This window comes from Meleagris gallopavo, chromosome 1 (assembly GCF_000146605.3).
Source record: "Meleagris gallopavo isolate NT-WF06-2002-E0010 breed Aviagen turkey brand Nicholas breeding stock chromosome 1, Turkey_5.1, whole genome shotgun sequence".
Taxonomy (NCBI): Eukaryota; Metazoa; Chordata; class Aves; order Galliformes; family Phasianidae; genus Meleagris; species Meleagris gallopavo.
The window spans coordinates 12,601,180-12,621,907 of NC_015011.2; the positions used below are offsets into that span (position 1 = coordinate 12,601,180).

General features: G+C 37.8%; 1 protein-coding gene across 1 annotated transcript in view; it reads right to left on the reverse strand.

The window, feature by feature from the left end:
- LOC104917491 (reelin-like) overlaps nucleotides 1–20,267 on the reverse strand; it is a 94,548-nt gene extending 74,281 nt beyond the window's left edge. The window contains exons 1-4 of the mRNA XM_010728792.2: nucleotides 20,239–20,267; nucleotides 19,195–19,273; nucleotides 12,379–12,475; nucleotides 6,796–6,847 (exon numbers count right to left, since the gene is read on the reverse strand). Coding sequence (XP_010727094.1) covers nucleotides 6,796–6,847; nucleotides 12,379–12,475; nucleotides 19,195–19,268 — 223 coding nt within the window. The 5' untranslated portion in view covers nucleotides 19,269–19,273; nucleotides 20,239–20,267. The remainder of the gene's footprint in view (nucleotides 1–6,795; nucleotides 6,848–12,378; nucleotides 12,476–19,194; nucleotides 19,274–20,238) is intronic.
- Nucleotides 20,268–20,728: the final 461 nt, after the last annotated feature.

The window sequence follows — 20,728 nt, forward strand, 5'->3', positions numbered from 1 at the left end:
GGTACAGAAATAATAAAAACAATATTTCATTGTAACCTTGAACTGGCCAAAACAACACAAATCATTTCACTACGAGGCCATTAAAATGTCTTTCCAATATGGCATTAACTTTAAGCCCTTTTTTTGACCTAGGCATTATCAAGGCAGCCTTTCTTGGATAACTCAGCAAAATCAATAAACACCACCTCACATCTCCTCTCATGCTATGTGAAGTGTGCTAGATGATGTTACTTATCTGTCTTCCTCTTTCACATTAGAGGTAATTTATAACCAGTGTATCTACACAAAGGACTTCTCTGCCAGAAAGGTGAAAGCTACTGGGTTTCATGTCAGGTAACAGAAAATGACAAATCGAGAAGCAAATAAAAAATCCTGATGTTCTTTTATCAAGTGGAAGATAGGAAATGAAGCAAACAGAAGAAAGACTAAGGCAAATTACATTGATTTTTGCATTTAATTATATCAAATTTCCAAGCTTTTTCCAAATGGGTAGGAAATAAATAAGGATAAAACAACCTGGGTGTTGGGATGTAACATGTTATTACTGTTAGGAAAGGAATGGATCTGAATGTAGCAACAACTGAGCTTCATTTTATAATTTTGATTTCTTACAGAATTAGTACTTCAAATTACCTAGGTTAAAAGCTGTTCTTATGCGCTATTTAAACTCAACTCAGGCAGAGCATTTACACATTTTTATTAGTCAGTTACCTGGTATGAAATCCTTCAAAAACTAGCCCAGGAGTGCCCTTTGTTTGCCTAACACAAGATAATCTCTCTGTCCTGTGGCCACCATCTCCCTTCCTCCACCGTGTGCCTCAGGAATTCTCCTTCACTGTTTATACCACAGTCAACATGACCTTATAAATGCACCAAGCACACAAATCCGGTGTTTCCTGGAAGGTGTTGGAGAAGGAGAGACCTGTGTGCTGAGGGAAGTCATCCATACAGGTGACTAAAATGAAGGAGGCGGCTCAACATGTCCAAAACATGTGGCCCCAAAAACTGTGTGTTCAGTGAGGTAGTGAGAGATTTTAAAGATCAAATACCCTTCCACGTAGTCCTCAGAAGGGGCTTATTTTTCACTTTAGTATTTCTCTAGAGACACACGAGTGAATTTTCATAGCAATTCTGAAAAGAAATGTCTATGTATGCCTGGTTCAGCTGAGGTACAGTGCTACCTCATAAAATGGCTACTACAGCATTTATCAATCACTGGATAGTTTTTGCTAATTGTAAACTAAGCAAACATGAAAATTAAGATCAAGTAGTCAGCAATTGTTCCTCCCAGCTGAAGCTGTGGCATATTCAACAAAACATGTTTGGATGTGTGAATTTCTATTGGGTCATCTGAATCCAAGCAGAAGATAAATAGATGGTGTAAAAGCAGTACTGTCGCTGAAACAGCTGCCACTAGAAATGAACTAAAACATAATAAAAATATTAATGACAAGTCTTTGGATCGTTGCATGGAATCAAATGAGTTCATCATTGTACACGCTGCTGAACCAAGCAGTATAGGGATATTTCAGCATTGGTGAGGCCGCACCTTGAGTTCTGTGTTCAGTTCTGGGCACCTCAATACAGAAAGGACGCTGAGGCACTGGAGCAGGTTCAGAGAATGGCAACAAGGCTTGTGAAGGGCTTGGAGAATGTGCCCTATGAGGAGAGACTGAAGGAACTGGGGCTGTCTAGTCTAGGGAAAAGAAGGCTGAGGGGAGACATTATTGCTCTCTTCCAATATCTGAAAGGTGCTTACAGCGAGACGGGGTTGGTCTCTTCTCACTGCTGACAGGATGAGGGGAAATGGCCTCAAGTTGTGCAGGGGAGGTTTAGGTTAGATGTCAGGAAGAACTTCTTTACAGAAAGGGTTATTGAGCACTGGAATAGGCTCCCTAGGGAGGTGGTTGAGTCACCATTCTGGAATGTGTTTAAAAACTGTTTGGATGTGGTGCTCAGGGGCATGATATAGTGGTGGGTTGTTAGAGTTAGGGTAGTATGGTTAGGTTTAGGTGGACTTGATGATCTTTAAGGTCTTTTCCAACCTGAGCAAGTCTATGATTCTATGATTCTGGAGGGAAGAAGAAGGAATTGCCTTCCTGCAGATGTCCTGCAGAGCCCTGCAGACACTACTCCAGGTGAGCACACAGCGAAACTATTTTCTCCATGGACATACCTGGGGGTCAATGAGTCAGTTGCACTATTTTATATTTATAGGCTATTCTTGTAAAGTAATTTGTGTCCATTATGATCTTCTCTTTGCTGAAGCATAAAAGCTTGGCAGTCATTACTAATCTAAAAGGCACATTCATAAATTCTGTTTTAAAAACTACTATTACGACTACTATTACTATTTTAGTTTGAATATGTATCAGAGCAAAAAAGAAGTATTTCCCTTATCTACAGAATCAATTACTTGTAGTTTAATTCTCTAGGATTCAGACTGATAACAAACTGCCACTTCAAAAATGAAGAAACCTAAGCCTGAAGAAAAATGCATTATTTCAGTGAAGGTGTTGAAAACGATCTGTGCTTTGTCTTCAACAAACATCAGTGAGATCCTTAGTACGTAGATTTACAGAGTAAATCAACTCTGGTATTGACCCTAGGGACCTTGGTGGTTCAAAAAGAGTAATAGATGCTGCTGTGTTAATGATTCACTAACCTGCTGTCTGAGGCAAGTCAGGGCATGACATGAAAACCCTTTTGGAACCGTTATGTCAAAGATCTGCATCCCAATCAATGACCCTTACTCATACACTAATCAAAAGCAATCAATAGCATATTTTAAATTGTTTTCTCTATTGCACTTGTGAAAGACTGTGAAATGAGCAAGCATTAAAAATAGACTGTAAATATTCTAAACCACATAGAAGTTCTTGATATGTGCATTACACAGGGACCTTTCCTCTTAAAAAGAAATGATGCTATAAATATAAAGGTCAACACAGGCTCAACACACAATTACTCTTCAGTTAAGTAGTGTTCATAGTCAGATGGATTTATAAAGCTCAAGACTTCTAAAGGAAGACAGTGGTGACTGCTCTGCCAGCAAATAAAATTGAAAGAGTGAAATACCTTTCACTTTTGAGCATGTTTGGAGAAATGATTAGCTCTGCTACTTGTTTTTTTGTGATTAAATGATGAGTTTGTCAATGAAATATTTATGCATGTAAAAGCAGAAAGTGTAATATTTTATTTTCACTTAGGAAATAAATAAGCAAAAAATAGGGAGTATCACAGAATTGTTGGGTTTGGTTGGAAGAGACCTCCGCAGATCATCTAGTCCAACCCCTGCTAAAGCGGGTTCCCTACAGTATATTGTAGAGGAAAGTGTCCAGGAGGATTTTGAATATCCCCAGAAAAGGAGACCCCACAACCTCTCTGGGCATCCTGTTCAAATGGAACTTCCTGTTTCTACAGAGAACTATTAAGATATTAAAAGAGATTAACAATTTGTATATATTGCTAGAAAATAGAGGAGGAACAATTAATGACATGCTTTAGTAATGACTGAGGATCTTTGGATAATACCATAAAAGTTGAAAAGAATTTTAAGATATGATCCTTCCTTACAAACATTTTGCATTTATTCAGTCAATGACACTGTCAAATACACCCTGATTGTAGAGGAGTGTTTAAGAGTTTTCATGAACCAATCTGAAGAAAGAGTGCTTTCCTTATCAATTATTCCTATTTTCCAATATTTTTTCAGTAGTCAAAAATGACCCATCAATACTAGAGCATGAAGAAGGAGCTATGGAACAAATTTTTTTCAGGGAAATTGAACGTTCTCCAGAAACAGTTTTTATGTTGAGACACACATGGCTACAAGGAGCACCTGCATGGGAGGACATGCTAAGTGTTGATGCTCATCAGCTTCAGCTTGGTGTTTGACACATGCTCTGCGGAAGAAGGAGGACTGCAAATAGTCTGACAATGCTGAACGCCCACGCAGAGTATGCACAGCCCACATGCATCACAGACGTGGAAGCATATGCTTGAAGAGGATGCCCAAGGAACAGTGCCACTTGCACACCTGACACCTTGGCATTTCTCCCTTAAAACCTTTTCTATTCCCTTTACAGGATTCCATGAGTAACTTTCTTCCCACCTCTACCTCAGTTATTAATCTCTCATTACTGTCTAGTCACCTTCAATCACATGGACCTACATGAATGACAGTTTACGTTCATCCCTGGAGAAATCTAGGGACTTAACTAAGGGGAAAAACCTAAGCTTTGGAGTAAGTAATAGAGAATATTCCAGCTAATAACTGAAGCTAACATCTGTGTAATATCCTGCAATCCCAAGTTGTTGAACATACCTGGCCGATCCATGGCCCATGGGAGTGCAAAGGTATTGCTTTAAATATCAACAATCCTATTGAGTACTGAGGAAACTGCCAGATTTTGTCTTTCCCATATCTGTGCTTTATCTTGGAGATATGTAGTCACGGGTGATTAAAGATATCTGAAGGAATTGAAATCTTCTGCACACTTGGGCCTACAGCTCATGAATGTAAGCATCGCCCCAGCCCTGGACCACAAGGCAATGCCAATGGAGTGAGTGCAGTATGGCAGAGACATTGCTCTTGCTCAGAAAAGCTACTGTGCATTAATGCTGTCCTGCGTGCTAAACAGGGCTTACTAACTACCTTTCCATGCTAATTAAGGCTTCATCCTTAGTGCTCCTTTTAAACTTTATTGCCCTTCAGAGTACAAGACTACCAGATGCATAGCACATTAAGAAAACTACACAGAATATCAACTAATGAAAAATTCACTAGTATCTTATCCATTCTGACCATACAGGGATTCGTGATGTAATCAAAGCCAATTTTTTTGCTTCATTTTCCAATCTTCACCTGCTGATATAGCTGCAAATACAGAATTCCATTTGATAATTAGTGATGACAGAAATCAAAGGATATGCACTTTCATGTGGTCACAGCTAGGTGAGAAATCTAATATAAAGGCAATCCCAAAGGATTTCAGCTTAAGGTATTCAGTGGCAGATAGAAAGTTGAACCTTCTTTAAGAAAAGGTAATTCTCTTGGATGAATCTCTAAATAGGGTTATGATTAATCTGGACATTTGGGAATAAGATGGAAACTGGCAAATGCCTTGTTCAGTTTTATGATTGTAAAGCCAAGTACTGCTGAGCACAGCAGAAGTCTCCCGGCTCACAGTGGTTTTTATCAGTTACAAAACCAATCTGTGCTATATTTCAAGCCCTACATAGGCATGCAGGTAATGTGATACAATTTGAACTTAGGCTGAAATTTTATTTACTCAGATACATATCACCCCTCTCCTGCTCTATTATGTGGGGGATTTTACCGGTTTCTACTGGTACAGTTCAGGATATTGTTACCATATATGATATTTCCTACTTGGCCATTCTTTGACCTTTTTTTTATTTGACCTTCCTAGATGATAGGACCAAAGGCTACTAGAGAAATTCTGGGTGTGGGAAATGCAGTTTTCTGTATGCCACCTGTAGCAGGACCCAGCTGCCAAGCTGGAACAGCATTCACTGACGATGAATGGTACAAACACAGGTGGGAGAATGAGACAGAAATGTGTGGCTTTAAAAACCCCAGGAATGTGGGTGAACAGCATGTCCTAACAAAGCAAATGAACTGCTGCCCTTCCACTGGTTGCATGAAGCTACAGGGCAGCTCCAGGCTGTTTTTCTGCTAGAAGTGTTGGATTTTTGTGCAGCAATTTAACTTAGGAACAGACACATTTTGCTAGCTTTTTAAAAATGGTAATTCTATATAAAAACACATATACCAATCGTTAGCACTAATAACACTGCTGTGAACTGCACAGTGACAAGTAATGTTGCCCTCAAATAGTCAAATGAATGACTTCAGGTAGAAACAAATGTAACTGATGTGTTTCTGAGCCTTCTAGGATATTGATTTCAGATCCATTAAAAAAAAGAAGCAGCCTGCCAAGCTGCCTGATAGCTCTTATTTCCAACTGAGATTTCTGGACTTTAATCACATCTTTGCTGAGATACTTCTAGTGATTTACTTTTTTAAAAATAGGTATATAATTTGGAAATATATATCCAGGAGTCCACAGAGAAAGCAGCTATATTTCTTGCTTGCTTTTTTATTGAACTATTTGTGTCATAAAAACATTTTTACTTCATACTTTGAACACTGAGATCTAAGTTAAGGAAGTAAGTGTTTTCCGAATTTGCCCTCAGTCCAAGCCACAGCTTCTGCAAAAAGCCCAAACCACGCATTGCAGTAACTTACAGCAGGCATTCTAGGTGGTAGAGCATGCCACCCCCCTGTAAATAATTAGAATCAGACAGCATCTAGTTTTGTTCTGTCCTGCTATCTATTCTGTTTGTATAGATGTGTTATAAACAGCTTTATCCAACCATAACCTGGAAGACATCAAGGGTTTAAAATATTAAAGAAGAAAAATCCAGTTTTGCTAGTTCTATTTTAGAAACAGCAAACACATTAGAGAAAGAGCAAGTGACTATAACATTTGCCATTGGGTTATAAAATAGATGTGATAAAGATTACTCCATGACTACACCTCCCATCATCAGAGTATCCACTGGAATTGCTCCTTTTCAAAGTTTGCACTGGGAGTTTCATGGATTATCAAGAGATGAATAAATGTGCTGTAGTTTTTACAAGATTATTTTAATCTCTCATGTCAAGTGCCATACCAAACAAAACAATGAAGATGAAACTGAGGGTCATTTTCCATTGCAAAAATGACTTTTTACGCTTTCTCAGGTGAAAGACTGAGCTAAACTTACCAAGGGAAAACTGAAGGACGGATGCAGTGGTTGTGTTAAGGCCATTGGTGGTCTACAGGAAGAAAAGCAAACAGCAGAGAGATCGTGTTAGCTCAGCAAAACAGTACATTCATCACTTGTTTTTCTTTGAAAGCATGGAAGGTCTCTGGATACCTAGATTTCCAGTGAATAAAACTATTAATTTCCTATCCTTTCAGGTTGAGTGATTGTGGACACTGCTGTTATGTCATTTTGATTATTGATATCTCATCACATGTCATAGCTGTTTTCCTTTTTTTTTTTACTGTATTGATGTCTGCCAAATGATGTGAAATGCTGGTACTCGATCAGTGTTAGGAGATCTAAAAAATGAAACAACCCCGTCATCATCTATGGCCAGCTTGGATAAACATGTGCATATGTAATTCTTTTTATTTACTTCTCTCAGCACAGAACAAGAAACAAAAATGATCATAAATAAATGATGAAAATAACATTAAATAAATATAAAATAATAAAATGAAATATTTAGAGGAAATAATATAATCTTAGTCTTCATCAGTAAAGCAAACAAAAACTTGGTGATACAGCATAATATATACCATGAAATTTTGTAGCAGCATCTACCCATCCAACCAAGACCTAAAGACAGGCAAAAAACTTCAAGTAGGTCACTCTGTATTCAGGACACTGCCCACCTGTGTTGCTTTTCTTTCTCCCTATTCAATACCCTCATATTTCAGTAGTTCAAATTAGGACAATTTTATGAGATAAAAAGAATTACAGTATTGTGAAGAAGATAGAACCACCTGTATTATTTCAAAATTATTTTAAATACATTTTGAAAGTTAAGCTTAACACTACTGCTATTTGAGAAGCAAGCCAAAAGCACTACTATAAAGACACTGCCTGATCTAGTTATTTTGTCGAGGAGCTGAAAAATCATAGCAACTATTTAGCAAAGAGAAAGAGCTACTGGATCATTGTCCCAAAAAGAAAAGACTCAAAGTTTGGTTCATTCACATTTGCAAAAGACCCAGCAGAGATATGATTTGTCACTATAAGCAGACATTGTAGGCTAGAGTGAAAAAAGGAAAAATGTACAAAATGAAAGACCACATCGGGAAGAAACAAAAGAAAAAAGGAAAAAAAAGAGCAGACAGTAAGTTTATGCAATCTTAAAAATGTCTTTTAATTAGAAGAACAGTGACAGCAAATGCCCTAAGTAAATTCATCCGATATTTATTGCCAGTGGTGCCTACAGCTTGGATCTGAAGACCTTGGAGTTTTCCTCCCATGTCAGAACCCATAGACCAAAACTTCACGTAATTTCCCATTAGAGTAGCGATGGACTCTTCCATTAGGAAATCTGTGATCCTCACTCATTCAGATCATCATAATGTGGATATGGCTAAAGAGAAGCCAAACTTCAGAACAAACTCAATCCCAGAAGCAAGGTCTGGGGCTAGCAGAGCTCTATGCTTTGGCTGCCAGTGCTGAGCTGGGGACTTGCATGAAGGTGGCTACAAGTAGAATACCTGGAGGACTTGAATACCCTGAGTGATGGAGAGGAAATTGAATAGAAGATCAGCAACAATAATAATAAAATTGTTGAACTACAAAATACAGATAAAAAATGGAGCTCATGGGCAAACTGTCATTTTCTTAAAAAAAAAACAGCACTCAATTAAAGAGTATACCCAATTACTTGGAAGATCCTACTATGGCATTATTACAAAGGCAATGTTGTCAGCATTTCTGAATGGCAAAAAGCACATTTTCTGTATAATTTCCCCAAGTCACACAGCAAAAGCACAGATTCTTCCATTATCGGGTATTCCTGTCTGCTTTAATTATCTATTGTGTAGATATATATGAAAACTGGAGAGAGATCTCTCATGTCTGAACTCCCTTATTTCCCTGCACATTGCTGCATGACAATGAACAAAAGGTAATCCAAAATGCAGATGTTTTCTGACTGTTACTTAGGACTCCAGTGATGCAGAACTAATGCTGTCTCTCAGCTCCCTGTTTCTGCCCTTCTGTCTTTGGCGACTTTCAGAAAAATATCCATATCTTTGCCAATGCATGATCAGAATATGTATGCATATTCACATCTATATGATTAACAAATTCCTGGGTGACAGGACAGCTTTCACCATTCCCTTCCATGTATTAACATCAGCATTTAGATGGTAAGAGGTAGATGAGCTTGAGTAGCTGATTTCAGTCAAGCAAATGGTCTTCTTCTTTTGCAAGTTAGTTTTAACCTGGACTCATTTACAAATAGCATTTTTACTGTGCAGCACACCAGTGCTTGTATGGATAGCATCTCTGCCTTCAGGCAATGGTGCAGAAGAAGAGCAAAAGAGATTCAGCTTTGTCCAGTGCTGAACCAAGTTAAGGTATTTGTGAATTTATAATAGACGGAGACCTGATCCTGGGTTCCAGTGGGTGTAGGTGAGCATGGGGCATGACTGTACTATCCAAGCAGCTTTTCACTGAATGTCAAAGAACATCAGAGAGATCTTTGTTTTCCTTCCTCCACGATGAGAAGAAAAAGGTCCATGAAATGGCTTGTTTTGGCATGAGTTTTTGATGTCTTTTTTTTTCCTACATACACTCTGAATGCAGAGGAAATTTTCTCGTAAGTGTTAACAAATGGGATCTTTACTGAAATGCACTAAAGATTAACTGATAATAAGGCTACAAGTGCTTTAGGAGGATGAATGAAAATTTAAGTAATTAATCACAGCTATTAACGATCTGTGAACAGATTTGGTGAGACAGATTCTCAACCATCACAATAATCTCAAATAGCAGTTTTCAAAACTATTTGAAAATTTGCAATTATCTGTACATTACAATGTATTACAAAATACAATTTTTCTCTCCTTGGAATATTTCTAAAAAGCAATTATAGTCTTTAAGCAAAACCAAGGAGGTTGCATTTATATCGGCTCTTTTAAAATTGTAATTGTCCCAATTTATGTTCATTCTGTCAGGATTGATTCAATATTATGTATCGCTTTTATCATGCCAAGTAATAAAGTGCTTTCTGACTTGAGTTATGAGTACCTATTATATTAGCTTACATTCAATTAATTATGTTATGTCGTGCAAGTTCTAAATTCAAAATGAAACACTTTATCAATGTTCAGTAGCTCATATTACCAAGAAATTAAATGTTATCATTTATCCAAAAGGCATTCAGGAAAAAAAACCAAAAGAGAATATGTTGAGAGTTGTTCAGGTAATGTTTTAGAAAACAAAAAACAAAATGACAACATTTGATCTTCAAAAAACTTTTGAAAAGTCTTGTAAAGGACTGGTAAGTTCAGATACCGCAGAAAGGAAACCTACATTTTTTCTGAGCAGGCAGGGAGTCTTTAGTAGCTATTTTTCTCTGTAACATCCCTCACACTAAATATCTTTCCAGGATTTTACCAGTGGTAAATTCTCACCAACAGACACAGACAGTTGGTATTAAAAAACCTCTCCCTGCAGCAGCAGGCAGCTACAGGCAATAAGGAGCAGAGACGGAAGTCAAGGAAGAAAACCAGTAGCTGTCACAGTTGTTGATACAATACATTTTGCAAATTCAACTCCACTTAGTATTTTAAAGCAATAATGTGGAAAAAGGAGCCATGAACAGAAATAGATTTCAAGAGCAATTTCAAGAATGGGACTCAAAAAATAGATAAAGATTGGAGAAGTAAAAAAGGTTTTAAAAATTTTGACAGGGAGAGATAAATTGTTTAGATGCTGAAAGATGGTTACACATGAATATCAAGTCATTTCAAAGAATATTAGGATTAAAATATATGTCCATATTTGAAAATGAACCCAGGTCAGACCTGTGGTATGAGCGTGTCCTATGCTCACCCCAAATATTAAACCTTTCATAAGGATTTGATTTTTCAGCAACACTGCCATAATATTTATAATTCCATTGTTAGGCTTAGAGCTGTTTATAAGCATGATTATTTTTTCAGCTGATTATTTAATCACACCACTTAGGCATCATAATACATTTTCTCCCAAGTTCCTGATGCTAGGACAGTGCCATTTTGCATTTGGCAGTACAAGACATACAGTCCAATGCTGGATTTCTAAGTCAATTTGTGATTAATAAAGGTAGGCTGAATTACATATCAGCAGGAAGAAGACATCTAATTAACAACATTTTGAACTACTTGGGGCCCTTGGTTTGCTAAATGCAAGTAAGTTATTTTTCAAGAAGTGTTACCTACATGCAATACTGGAATTTAAAATAAGTAAAAAAGTGTGGAAAAAGCATCCTAGTGTGGAAAAAGCATCCTAGTGTTGTGACTTCATTTCTGTACAAGGCATAAAACAGTGCATCTCTTCTCAAGGCAGTTAATGAAGCTTAGCATGTTCAGATAGGATTCAAAGTAGCAGAGAGGCAATTTAGCAGCACTGTCAGGATTTCCCTGCTGGAGTTGGCTATGGAGGGAATGACTGAAACTCTCCTTTACCCATAAAATAAATAAATTGCTTTTAAATCTGTTTATGCCTTTGAGTCACCAGCAACATCTTCGTTGCATTTGTGCAATTTTGATCTCACTTAAAGATGTAAAATTAATCCCATTAAAGGAATTGTTAGTGTCTCAAACAAGGAGAAGATTCTTGGCCAAAACCACTTCTGTTTTATGGCACTCTTCCATCTATCTTCTTCAAATAGCTCTCATTAGCCTCTCCCTCCATTCAGAATACTATTGAAAACATGAAAATTAATTTTGAATTATACAGGCTTTGAGCTGCTCTTGTAATTTTTCAGTTCTTTCAGAATTTCCCATTTTATCTACATCACTGCAGCTAACTGCTGGTGTCAGCTGCAGCATGTGGGCATTGGTTATATATCTTTCAATTAATTTCCCCCACCCAGATGATCCCAAGTTAATGCAAGTTGCATCATGTTGTTTCTTTCAGCAATTTTATGGCCAAACTACACCCCAATGAAATTAATTCTGTCACCTTCATCATGACTCAATTTGCTACATATACTTTCCTTAGACTGGCAGGTGCTTGCTCCAGGCTGCATTTAAATCTGTAGGATGCCTTGTTCTCAAGTGCTGCTTTACAACCAAACTAACATTTGTCAACAGCAACAAGAAAAAAAAAAAGGGAACGGAGCTAATAGAATACAAGAAGAAAAATGAACCTTGTCTTCATTTCATTGTTGGAAATAAAAAGAGGATGACAATAATTTGATAACAAAGCTCTGTTACATCACCTTTCACAGAATCACAGAATGGCCTGGGTTGGAAGGGACCTCAAGGATCATGAATCTCCAAGCCCCTTATGACAGGCAGGGCCACCAACCTCCACATTTAATACCAGACCAGGCTGCCCAGGGCCCCAACCAACCTGGCCTTGAACATCTCCAAGGACAGGGCATCCACAACCTCCGGTGAATATTCACCGGATCAAGAGATTTTCCCTTGCAAAAGATTGCAACAATTTTTGGTTATCAGTTATCAGTTATCTATTATTTTGGATGTTCCTGTAGTGTTCTTCCATGGCATTATCACCTTTGCTAAGGAGACTGTCTGCTGAACACTAAACCTGCAAAGCACTTACCAGCTCTCGGGGACCATATGGCTCACAGAAAGTGATGGCACTGCCGTGCATAATCACACCACACTGCTCTCCAATCTCACAATTGCTGCATTCAGACCTGCAGGAAGAACAGAACATTTTCAAAATGGAAACAAGAAACCACACACTGGAGACAGCATCAGGCACAAAGACTGTAAAATAAGACTGTTATATTTTGGCACTCAAATCACACTGTTTCGCTAACACAAGGTCAAGCACCTTTAAGTCCAGGGTGCTAAATATGCCTCTTGATAAAGGACCATGTGGGTAGGTAGATAGATACTTGCTCTTTACTGCAAAACATGGGTAGGATCAGATCAGAGAAACAAACCAGTGCTGAGTGATTTTATGATGCCACTTTAGATCACAGGGACAGTAAGTAATTCAGAGGTGTCCTAGTTTGCAAAACTCGAAACACCACTTTCCTGCTTTCCTGCATCACTTCTGCATGACTTTGGCTTTACAACCTTTCTCTCAGGGAAGAAATCTCATTCATGGAAATGAACAGAATAAAACACTCTGGTCTGGAGAGACAACCAGCCTTAGTGTGCCTTCAGTCCTCTATTATCCTCATGCAGCATGGATGGAGACCAAGGCCTAGCACAGAGCTTGGCCTTCAGGCATCTCACTGAGTTCCTCCTGACAAGGCTGTCGCACTCCTCCAAACAGGAACAGGAATGGACACTGTGGATTTTGAAACCTTGAACTCTCCAGCTGCAGGGTTATCTATTCTAAAGGCAGGCTGAAGGTGAGAACCAAGCAGGGAGGTGGCACTGTCGCAGGAGAGCTTGGAATGTTCAATGTCTGCCATCTATGTTGTTGCAAATCAAATGTAGAGACAACATTTGCTCTGGGGACAAATCCATTATAAGCAATGGTGAATTCACTCCAAACCTTCTCATTTCTTTCCAGTTTCTGTCTGTACTTTGATAACTGGTATTTTTACAGCCTAAAGTGAAATGGACTTCAGTAAGGGGTGCTTAGACCTTTTCTTCTTTGGCTACTCTCACACAAAATGCCTCTGGCTTGCCTACCTTTTCTGATGCAGTGTGCCACAAAAATACACATTCCCATAGTTTAGTAATTTGCAAAGGCTTGATTTCACTCTTTTAATTCTCCAGCTAATTTCTGAATGAACAGAAATCAGATGAAAAGAAAGAGATTTCAACAAGATAGGGGCTTGTTGATACATGTGATCATAGCAGTGATCACAGTTAATTCCTACATAAATTTCCTTGATCTTTTTCTTTTCCTAAGTTATGGGGCTTGTTTGTCTTTTCATTGGTAAATGTCATGCCAAACCTCTGTCAAGTCCTTCTGGAAGCATCTTGAAGCAGGATATTTCTATTCCTGAGTGTCTAAAAACCATAAGCACACCATGGGCCCTGTTAGGACAATTTAAATCTCTGACTGCACTGCTGGGAATGGTCCAGCAGCATCGTCAAAGGGTCAAATCTACCCAGAGAGCTGGGGCTGAGGGATAGATGTTAGACTTTCAGATGCACAGATGTACTGAATAATTGATTGCACTTGTTATTTTGGGTTTCTTCACTTGATCCAGGGTCAACTCAATGCAGGGTTGGCTATAATGTGCTCAAGTCCATTACAGAAATCAAAGATGAAGACCTCGTCCCACTTCTTAAGTCACTCCCTTATTCTAAGATTTTATTAAACTTCATTTCCAGTTCCCAGAATAAAGTCAGATTCTAAACATCCTTGATTTTTTCCTTGTATGGATATTTAACTAAGGTCATTCACATCAATGTAAATCACAATGATAGCATTTAGTATTTAGGATTTAAGTAGCAAAACTGAATCCTCTAATAAAGTAATGTAGTTCCTATTGATTTCAATGAATTAATATTTACTTACATAAGCTACAGCTGGCCCATAATTTTATTTTTCAGTATAGCTCAAGAAGAGAGTATACAAGTGAGCTGAAGCGTGCCTTAGGAGAAGGCAAAGAAACAAGGTTTAGAGTGTGTATGTTTTCTCATTATCTAAATTTCACTTGATCTCTAAACTCTGGTAACTGAAGAACATGGGAACGAGAATAAGAATACCTGGAATTCTGTAGTATTCTGGCTGCTTATAATCATTATTTTATTATTTATATTATGTGCTCCTATGCTTTCAGGTTTTATAGCAGAGTAACTGCCTGAAATCTCCATATGTGCAGAGACACATACATGGCAGGAAAACCTTACCTACAAATACTACATAGGGAATATTTACACCCTAATAAAAGGACATACTATTTAAGCCAAGTGATAATGTAATTATTTCATTATCATATATCAAAAAATATAAAGTGATTTAGCTGTTAATTTATTCTACTCCTGTAGAATATACAAATGTAATACAGCTCTTTCATCACCACTCATCTTCTCTAGGATGACTCCTCTCATTAGAAATTGTATGACTGTTGGTAATCCTTCTTCAAACCTTTGTGCTCTCTTTGAAATGCATCACTTCTGACAACAAATTGCCCAGCAGCTTGACAGGAATGTATGAAGAGTAAGGTAATTGATCTGGTGTTCCTCAGATCATCATCATCATCATATTACGTGTTTAGAAATGACGCAATTTATTCTTCTCTGGTGCAGACAGTAAGGTTAATTTCTTTTCCATTCATATAACCAGGAGACAGTATTAATCGCTCTGTCTAGGTGTAGCTTTTTGCTTTCTCACCTGCCTGGTATAAAGTCTTAGCACATTAAAATCACTTCAGCTTTCTCTTCACAGCTGGTTCTCACTGGCACTGTTGACGTTTGTTATATTCATCTAGATGTCTTCTCTGCAGACTGCCATCACTCTCATCCCCAGCCTAGAGTCCCATCTCTCCCAGCTATTGTTCTTCACTTTGCTGAAGGGGAAACATCTGCTGCTTCCTCATCACTATTTGTCATCTCGTTTCCCTCTACAATATCTGAGTTTGTGGACATTATATTGACTGATGTCTTTTGTGATGTTTGGACTATAAAGAAGGTAAACATCTCAAACTGCCACGAGATTTTAAAACATAAATCTTTCTGAAGTTTAATCCCACAGTTTTAGTGCAATTTGGAAATCACTTTAGGACCTCTCTCTCCTGTCACAAAGCTCTCTGCCATTTCTGTGCCACTGGAAATATCACTGTACCTCTTCATTTCTCATATGCTATGAAGAAGTGATGGAGTCTGTTTCTTGCTGATTGATTTTACTTGCTCAGCTTTTCTTCAAATTGTCTTTGAGGAGTTTATCTTTTGTAAGTGATTGCTATTTGGAGTGTCAATGGGCTCTGAGATGAAACATGGCACTAAATTGAGAGAGTTTAGCCAGCAACAGCTTCCACGTAGAGTTTTTCTTTTTCAAATGTACTGAATTCTTTGTTATCTACATCCCTGTTGTTAAAGCATAGAGTTGCCAGAACCACTATTAATTTATGCATCTGCTTTCCCCCCTCACTTTGTCTCAAGATTAATTCATTCAGTATAAAAATATCTTCTAGATTTGTTCTTGTTTGAACTGTTTTAGTTGTTATATAGCATCATTTTTTACTCTTCTCTGTTATGAGTTATATAGAAGCAAGATGATCATAAAAGCATGTATCCAATGAGCTAGACTATTTTTCACATATCACCTATATAGGTCCTTCATCCTTTTCTCATCCGAATATCATTTGGCCTTTTATCTTCCAAGGCACAGACCACGTGTTTAGAAAATGCCCAAAATCTTCTTTGTCTGCCGCTACTACAAAGTATTCATCTTATATATCAACTAGGACATCATAAAAGCAAATTACATTTCCAAAAACATGCATTTCTGCCTTTAGAAAAGTTTTACTAAGCCTTATCTCCCCTAAAGACTAGAGAGCAGGTTTCCCTGTGCAAGAGCTTCCTGTATTTAAATTTACATGATGCAAATTTCCTTTATCTACTGAGGAAATCAATTATTTCCATGGTTTCTGGGCTTTCTGAACTAACACACTCCTGCCAGCTTACAGCATATAGACCACAAAGCAGTTGTGCTATTAGACTTTTCATTGAAAAATGCAATACAAGTTATGGTCTTCTGCAGGTCAGCTGTGAACTGCTTAGCATGTGGTGTGTTGACGACAGAGTAGGACTCACTTAACTACCTTACACATCGAATACATGTTAGACATTAAATACATTGAGTATTCATGAATCCAAGAGTCATATTATTTCAGAACGAAGCAAGATCTTTGTAAAGCACATGGAAAAGCAAGGAAATCTTTGCTTAAATAAACAAGTTTATATGCTTCTAAAGTTTGGCAACTTTAGAAACAACCACATTCTGACAGTATTGGTTGCTGGAAGACAGAAGTAGAAAACTCAGTAGGACACACCCCATAAGGAAATCTCCATGCTGGCTGAGTCCCAAGAAAATGAAAGAAAAGAAAGATGTTTCAGTTCCTGCATCCCCAGTACAGAAGCCCTCCCTGTTTCCTCCTTCACCTTATGTTTTCTTGCCTGCTGCCTCTTCCTTTCCTCTTTCTTTCCCACTTCAATTTTTCCTGTTTTCTCTCTGTTACCAAACTGTGATTTTTATCAGGAACCCATTTCCAGATGTTGTGATTTTTCTGATTACAAAGAGCCCTATCCCATCCCTTCCTTTCTTTTCACCTCACACCTCCAGAAACACCCATGGCTATTCCTCTCCTTTCCTGAGCCTATGAAGGGACAAATGGCTGCTGGGTAGAATGCGTCTTGTAATGCATTTCAAAGATCAGAAATCTATATTAAAACAAGTAGACACTCTCAAAATCATACAGTGCCATTGTGCAAAATAGCTATTTGATGTGGGGTGGCACTCTAGCTCTGCTGGGACTCAGAATTAGTACACACATAAGCTACAAAAGGCTTTGCTTGTGCACTTGGACTATACACATCTTGCTGGAGTTGTGTGTGCAGAGAGTGGTACAGGAGCTGTGACAATGCTAATCACACCAAGCCAATGTTGCATAGGATCTGGGAAGAAAAGGCCAGAGGAAAATATTAACTTCTCTCTTTTCATCTTTACACAAATAATGGCTTCAGAAATTATTAGAGGGGCTTAGTCTAACTGGCCCCTGGTGACAAGGCGCTGCCAGAGGGTTGGTGCAGCAGGCAGCTGCTCCTGCGCTCAGAGCACAGAGGAGCAGGGCCAGAGTGGGGCTGGAAATCCTGCTCCAGCACTCACTGCAATTGTTTGTGATAAAGATGGGATTTTAGCAGCTGCCAGGGGAAAAATGCAATTTTAGGGGGGATGGTGTAAACTGCTAATAATCCCTGATTTAACTCCCACAAGACAACCAAATGAGTGTGAGCTTCCTGCCACTAAGCAGCTCTTCACTGGAGGGAGAGCTACTGTAAAAATCCTTTATGCAGAAAAGCTCATGACACCTCATTATAGTTTTATTTGTGCTCCACTCCCATTGAGCCTTGCTGAAGACACTGCCTTTCTGGTGTCATTACAAGAATATCAAGGCACCCAATGCAGGACTGCAGTCAGTTTTAGGAGTCTCTCCAAGCACACACCTCTATGCACTGACCCACCAGCCAAGGTGGGTCAAGGTTATTCCATAGAGATCACATCCAAATCTCAGAGACAAAAAGAGCAAGACACGAGGGCCTCTTTTAGACTGAAATTTCTCTGTTGAGACTTCTGAAAAGCAAGGATGAATTTGAAGATAAGAGAGCAATGAATAAATAAATTATGGAGGCTCCCAACAGACAGGCTCTCTGTGAGTTATGAGACATCTGCAGGGAAATAATGCCTCCTCTCATTTCCTTCCACTCAAGTCCATTTAACACGCTGCTGCTAAAGCTATCTACCTTGGCAGCTATTCTGTTACCCATTAAGAGTCCTTGATCTATTCATTCCCCTAAAAAAAAAGAGTTGGTTATTATTTTTTATATTGCAGCATTCCATGTCCTTAATGCGTCCGTCCAGAAAAACATTTAAAGAGAAAATACAAAAGGAACAAAAGGAGGAAAAATAGTAGGCACATACTAAAACCTGTTACAATAAATATATGCAAAAGAAAAATATCTGTAGCATTTCATAAACCATAATCTTTTCACATGAGATGTTGAAATGCAAAAGACCTGCACGTATGGGAAACTGTGAGAGACCTTAATAAAAAGGAAAACTAAATCAGATTTAAAAGAACAAATGTATTCCTAAATAACAAATGCAGTAACTGCTAAAAGGCACATTTTGTCTGAAAGAGATAAAGTAACTCACTAAAATATCCTTGTCTTGTATGAATGAAATTAATGAAATTAGTTACATTTATGAAATGAATTGAACTGAAATGAACTGAAATAAATTTCAACTCCAGTTGATTTTCTACTTTGAATATTTTGGAAGTATTTTATCTCAGTTTAAAATGAGTTTTACTATAGTTAGCTTCACCAGAAACACGTATTACGTCAACAGGAAATGAAAAAATAATTTAAAAAAAAACCAAAATTTAAGCATTCAAATTCATTATCTTTTCCATTAAATGCTTTGATTTAAAGAAATCAACATTTTCACACAAAATCATGTGTGCTCTACTCCTTGCATTTTTGGATTAATTCAAAATTTGAACTGAATAAGAATTTTCTGCTCACTTCAATGGACTTAAGAATTTCTCACTCAATCATTAATCAAGAAATTAATAAGCTAGTATATTTAGATCTTTAAGGAACAAAGACATACATAAGGTTATAACAATGTGAGCTGAGGTACCTAGGAATTAAAATAATACTCTGTAATAACTGGAATGTTTTAATTTACTAAGATGTGTGTAAAAAGTCTGAAACTCACCACATGCTAGGATTCAATTCTTGCTGATGGTAAGAGTCAAAGTCATCTCGTAGGATGATGCTGTCACTGTGCATTTCAGCTAGAACAAAAGAAAGTGTCATATGAAAAAATTCAGTGTAATCACCTCTTGTTTTCCAGTTCTGACAAATACATGCTTAATGTTTTAACATCTGTTGTTTCTTCTGAAAGTTCAGGAAAAAAAACAACTTCCAAATCCAGAATTTGGAAGCACTGGCACAAGGGGAGATGAGATGTCCTCATGAGAGTACTCTGTTTCTAAAAGTCAGGAGGTCCATTTGGGTAACTCATAAGCAAAAAGCCATGAGTTCATTGGGATTTTTCTGCTGCAGTCAGTGGAGGTGGAAGTAAAGGCCGATTCATTCAAGATGCCTAAGCTGTGAGTGAGATTACACAAGTGTTTCCAACCATTAACCTGCAAGCTTCGGATTTCAGCTTTTGCCCTAAGTTCACTGTTTCATTTATAAACATCCAAACCCTGAAACTTGTTCCAGTAGTTGTATTAAACAGACACTTTTTCTACAAATGTTTGCATGAAATAAATTAAGTGACTATCACCTTCTATTCAGACTGAGCAAAAGTGCTGGAATCTCACCTGCAATGACCAACTTACGGCTCAGCTGTTGATGAGGCAAGTTAGTGCTCTGTGGAACTGCCCTGCTGCTGGGTGCACCTTGGAGGTGCACAGGGATAAAACCTTCCCAGTAACCCTTTGCTGGTGTGGCAGCGTTCTCCTACAGTGGAGGTTATTTGTCCTTATTCAAATGGATGCTCTAATGTAGAGCTAGAAAGAAAATCTCTGCAGCGTGATATACTCACACTGCAAAGGCTCAAAGGCAATAAATAAACAACAATAAAAATCACAATGAAAAAGCAACTAATCAGAGTTAGACATAATTCAATTCATTTTATGTGAGTTTCATTTTTATTTGAATTCCCCAGAGCTAGTTTCATGTGACCTTACGGATTGTTTATTATAACAAAGTTAGTGTTTCTGAGTTTTAGTAGTAATGACAAATCACCTACCTAGGTGAGGATGTAATGGAGCTTCTGTTGGAGCTGTGGAGAACAAAGACACACAGTGCATGAATATCTGCTGTGATCAGTGCTTAATTGCAGCATTAAAGATCAGTTTGGCATAAAACAAATTCTAGCAGTATGTTCTACTAAGTTAACTCTTCAGACATTTTAATTATGAAAAATATGACACATTAAGAGTTATACAAATATAATAGGAGCTAAAAATAAATATTCTCTAATTAAAACAAGCACCCAATAATAAATGAAATATATAAATTGCTGTACAGCAAGGTAAGAAAGATTACTTCTAGTCAAGGATTATGAAATATTAGAAACAGCTCAGAGTAAGATTCAGTAATTTAATAATTTACTAGGAGAGTGGAAATTAAGTTGAATAAAAGAAATACAGTCTAGAAGACGCAAAAAAAATCCATACTTTGACCATTTATGCTGCTCAAGACAACATTTTACTAGGCACATTGCTGGAAGGAAAAAT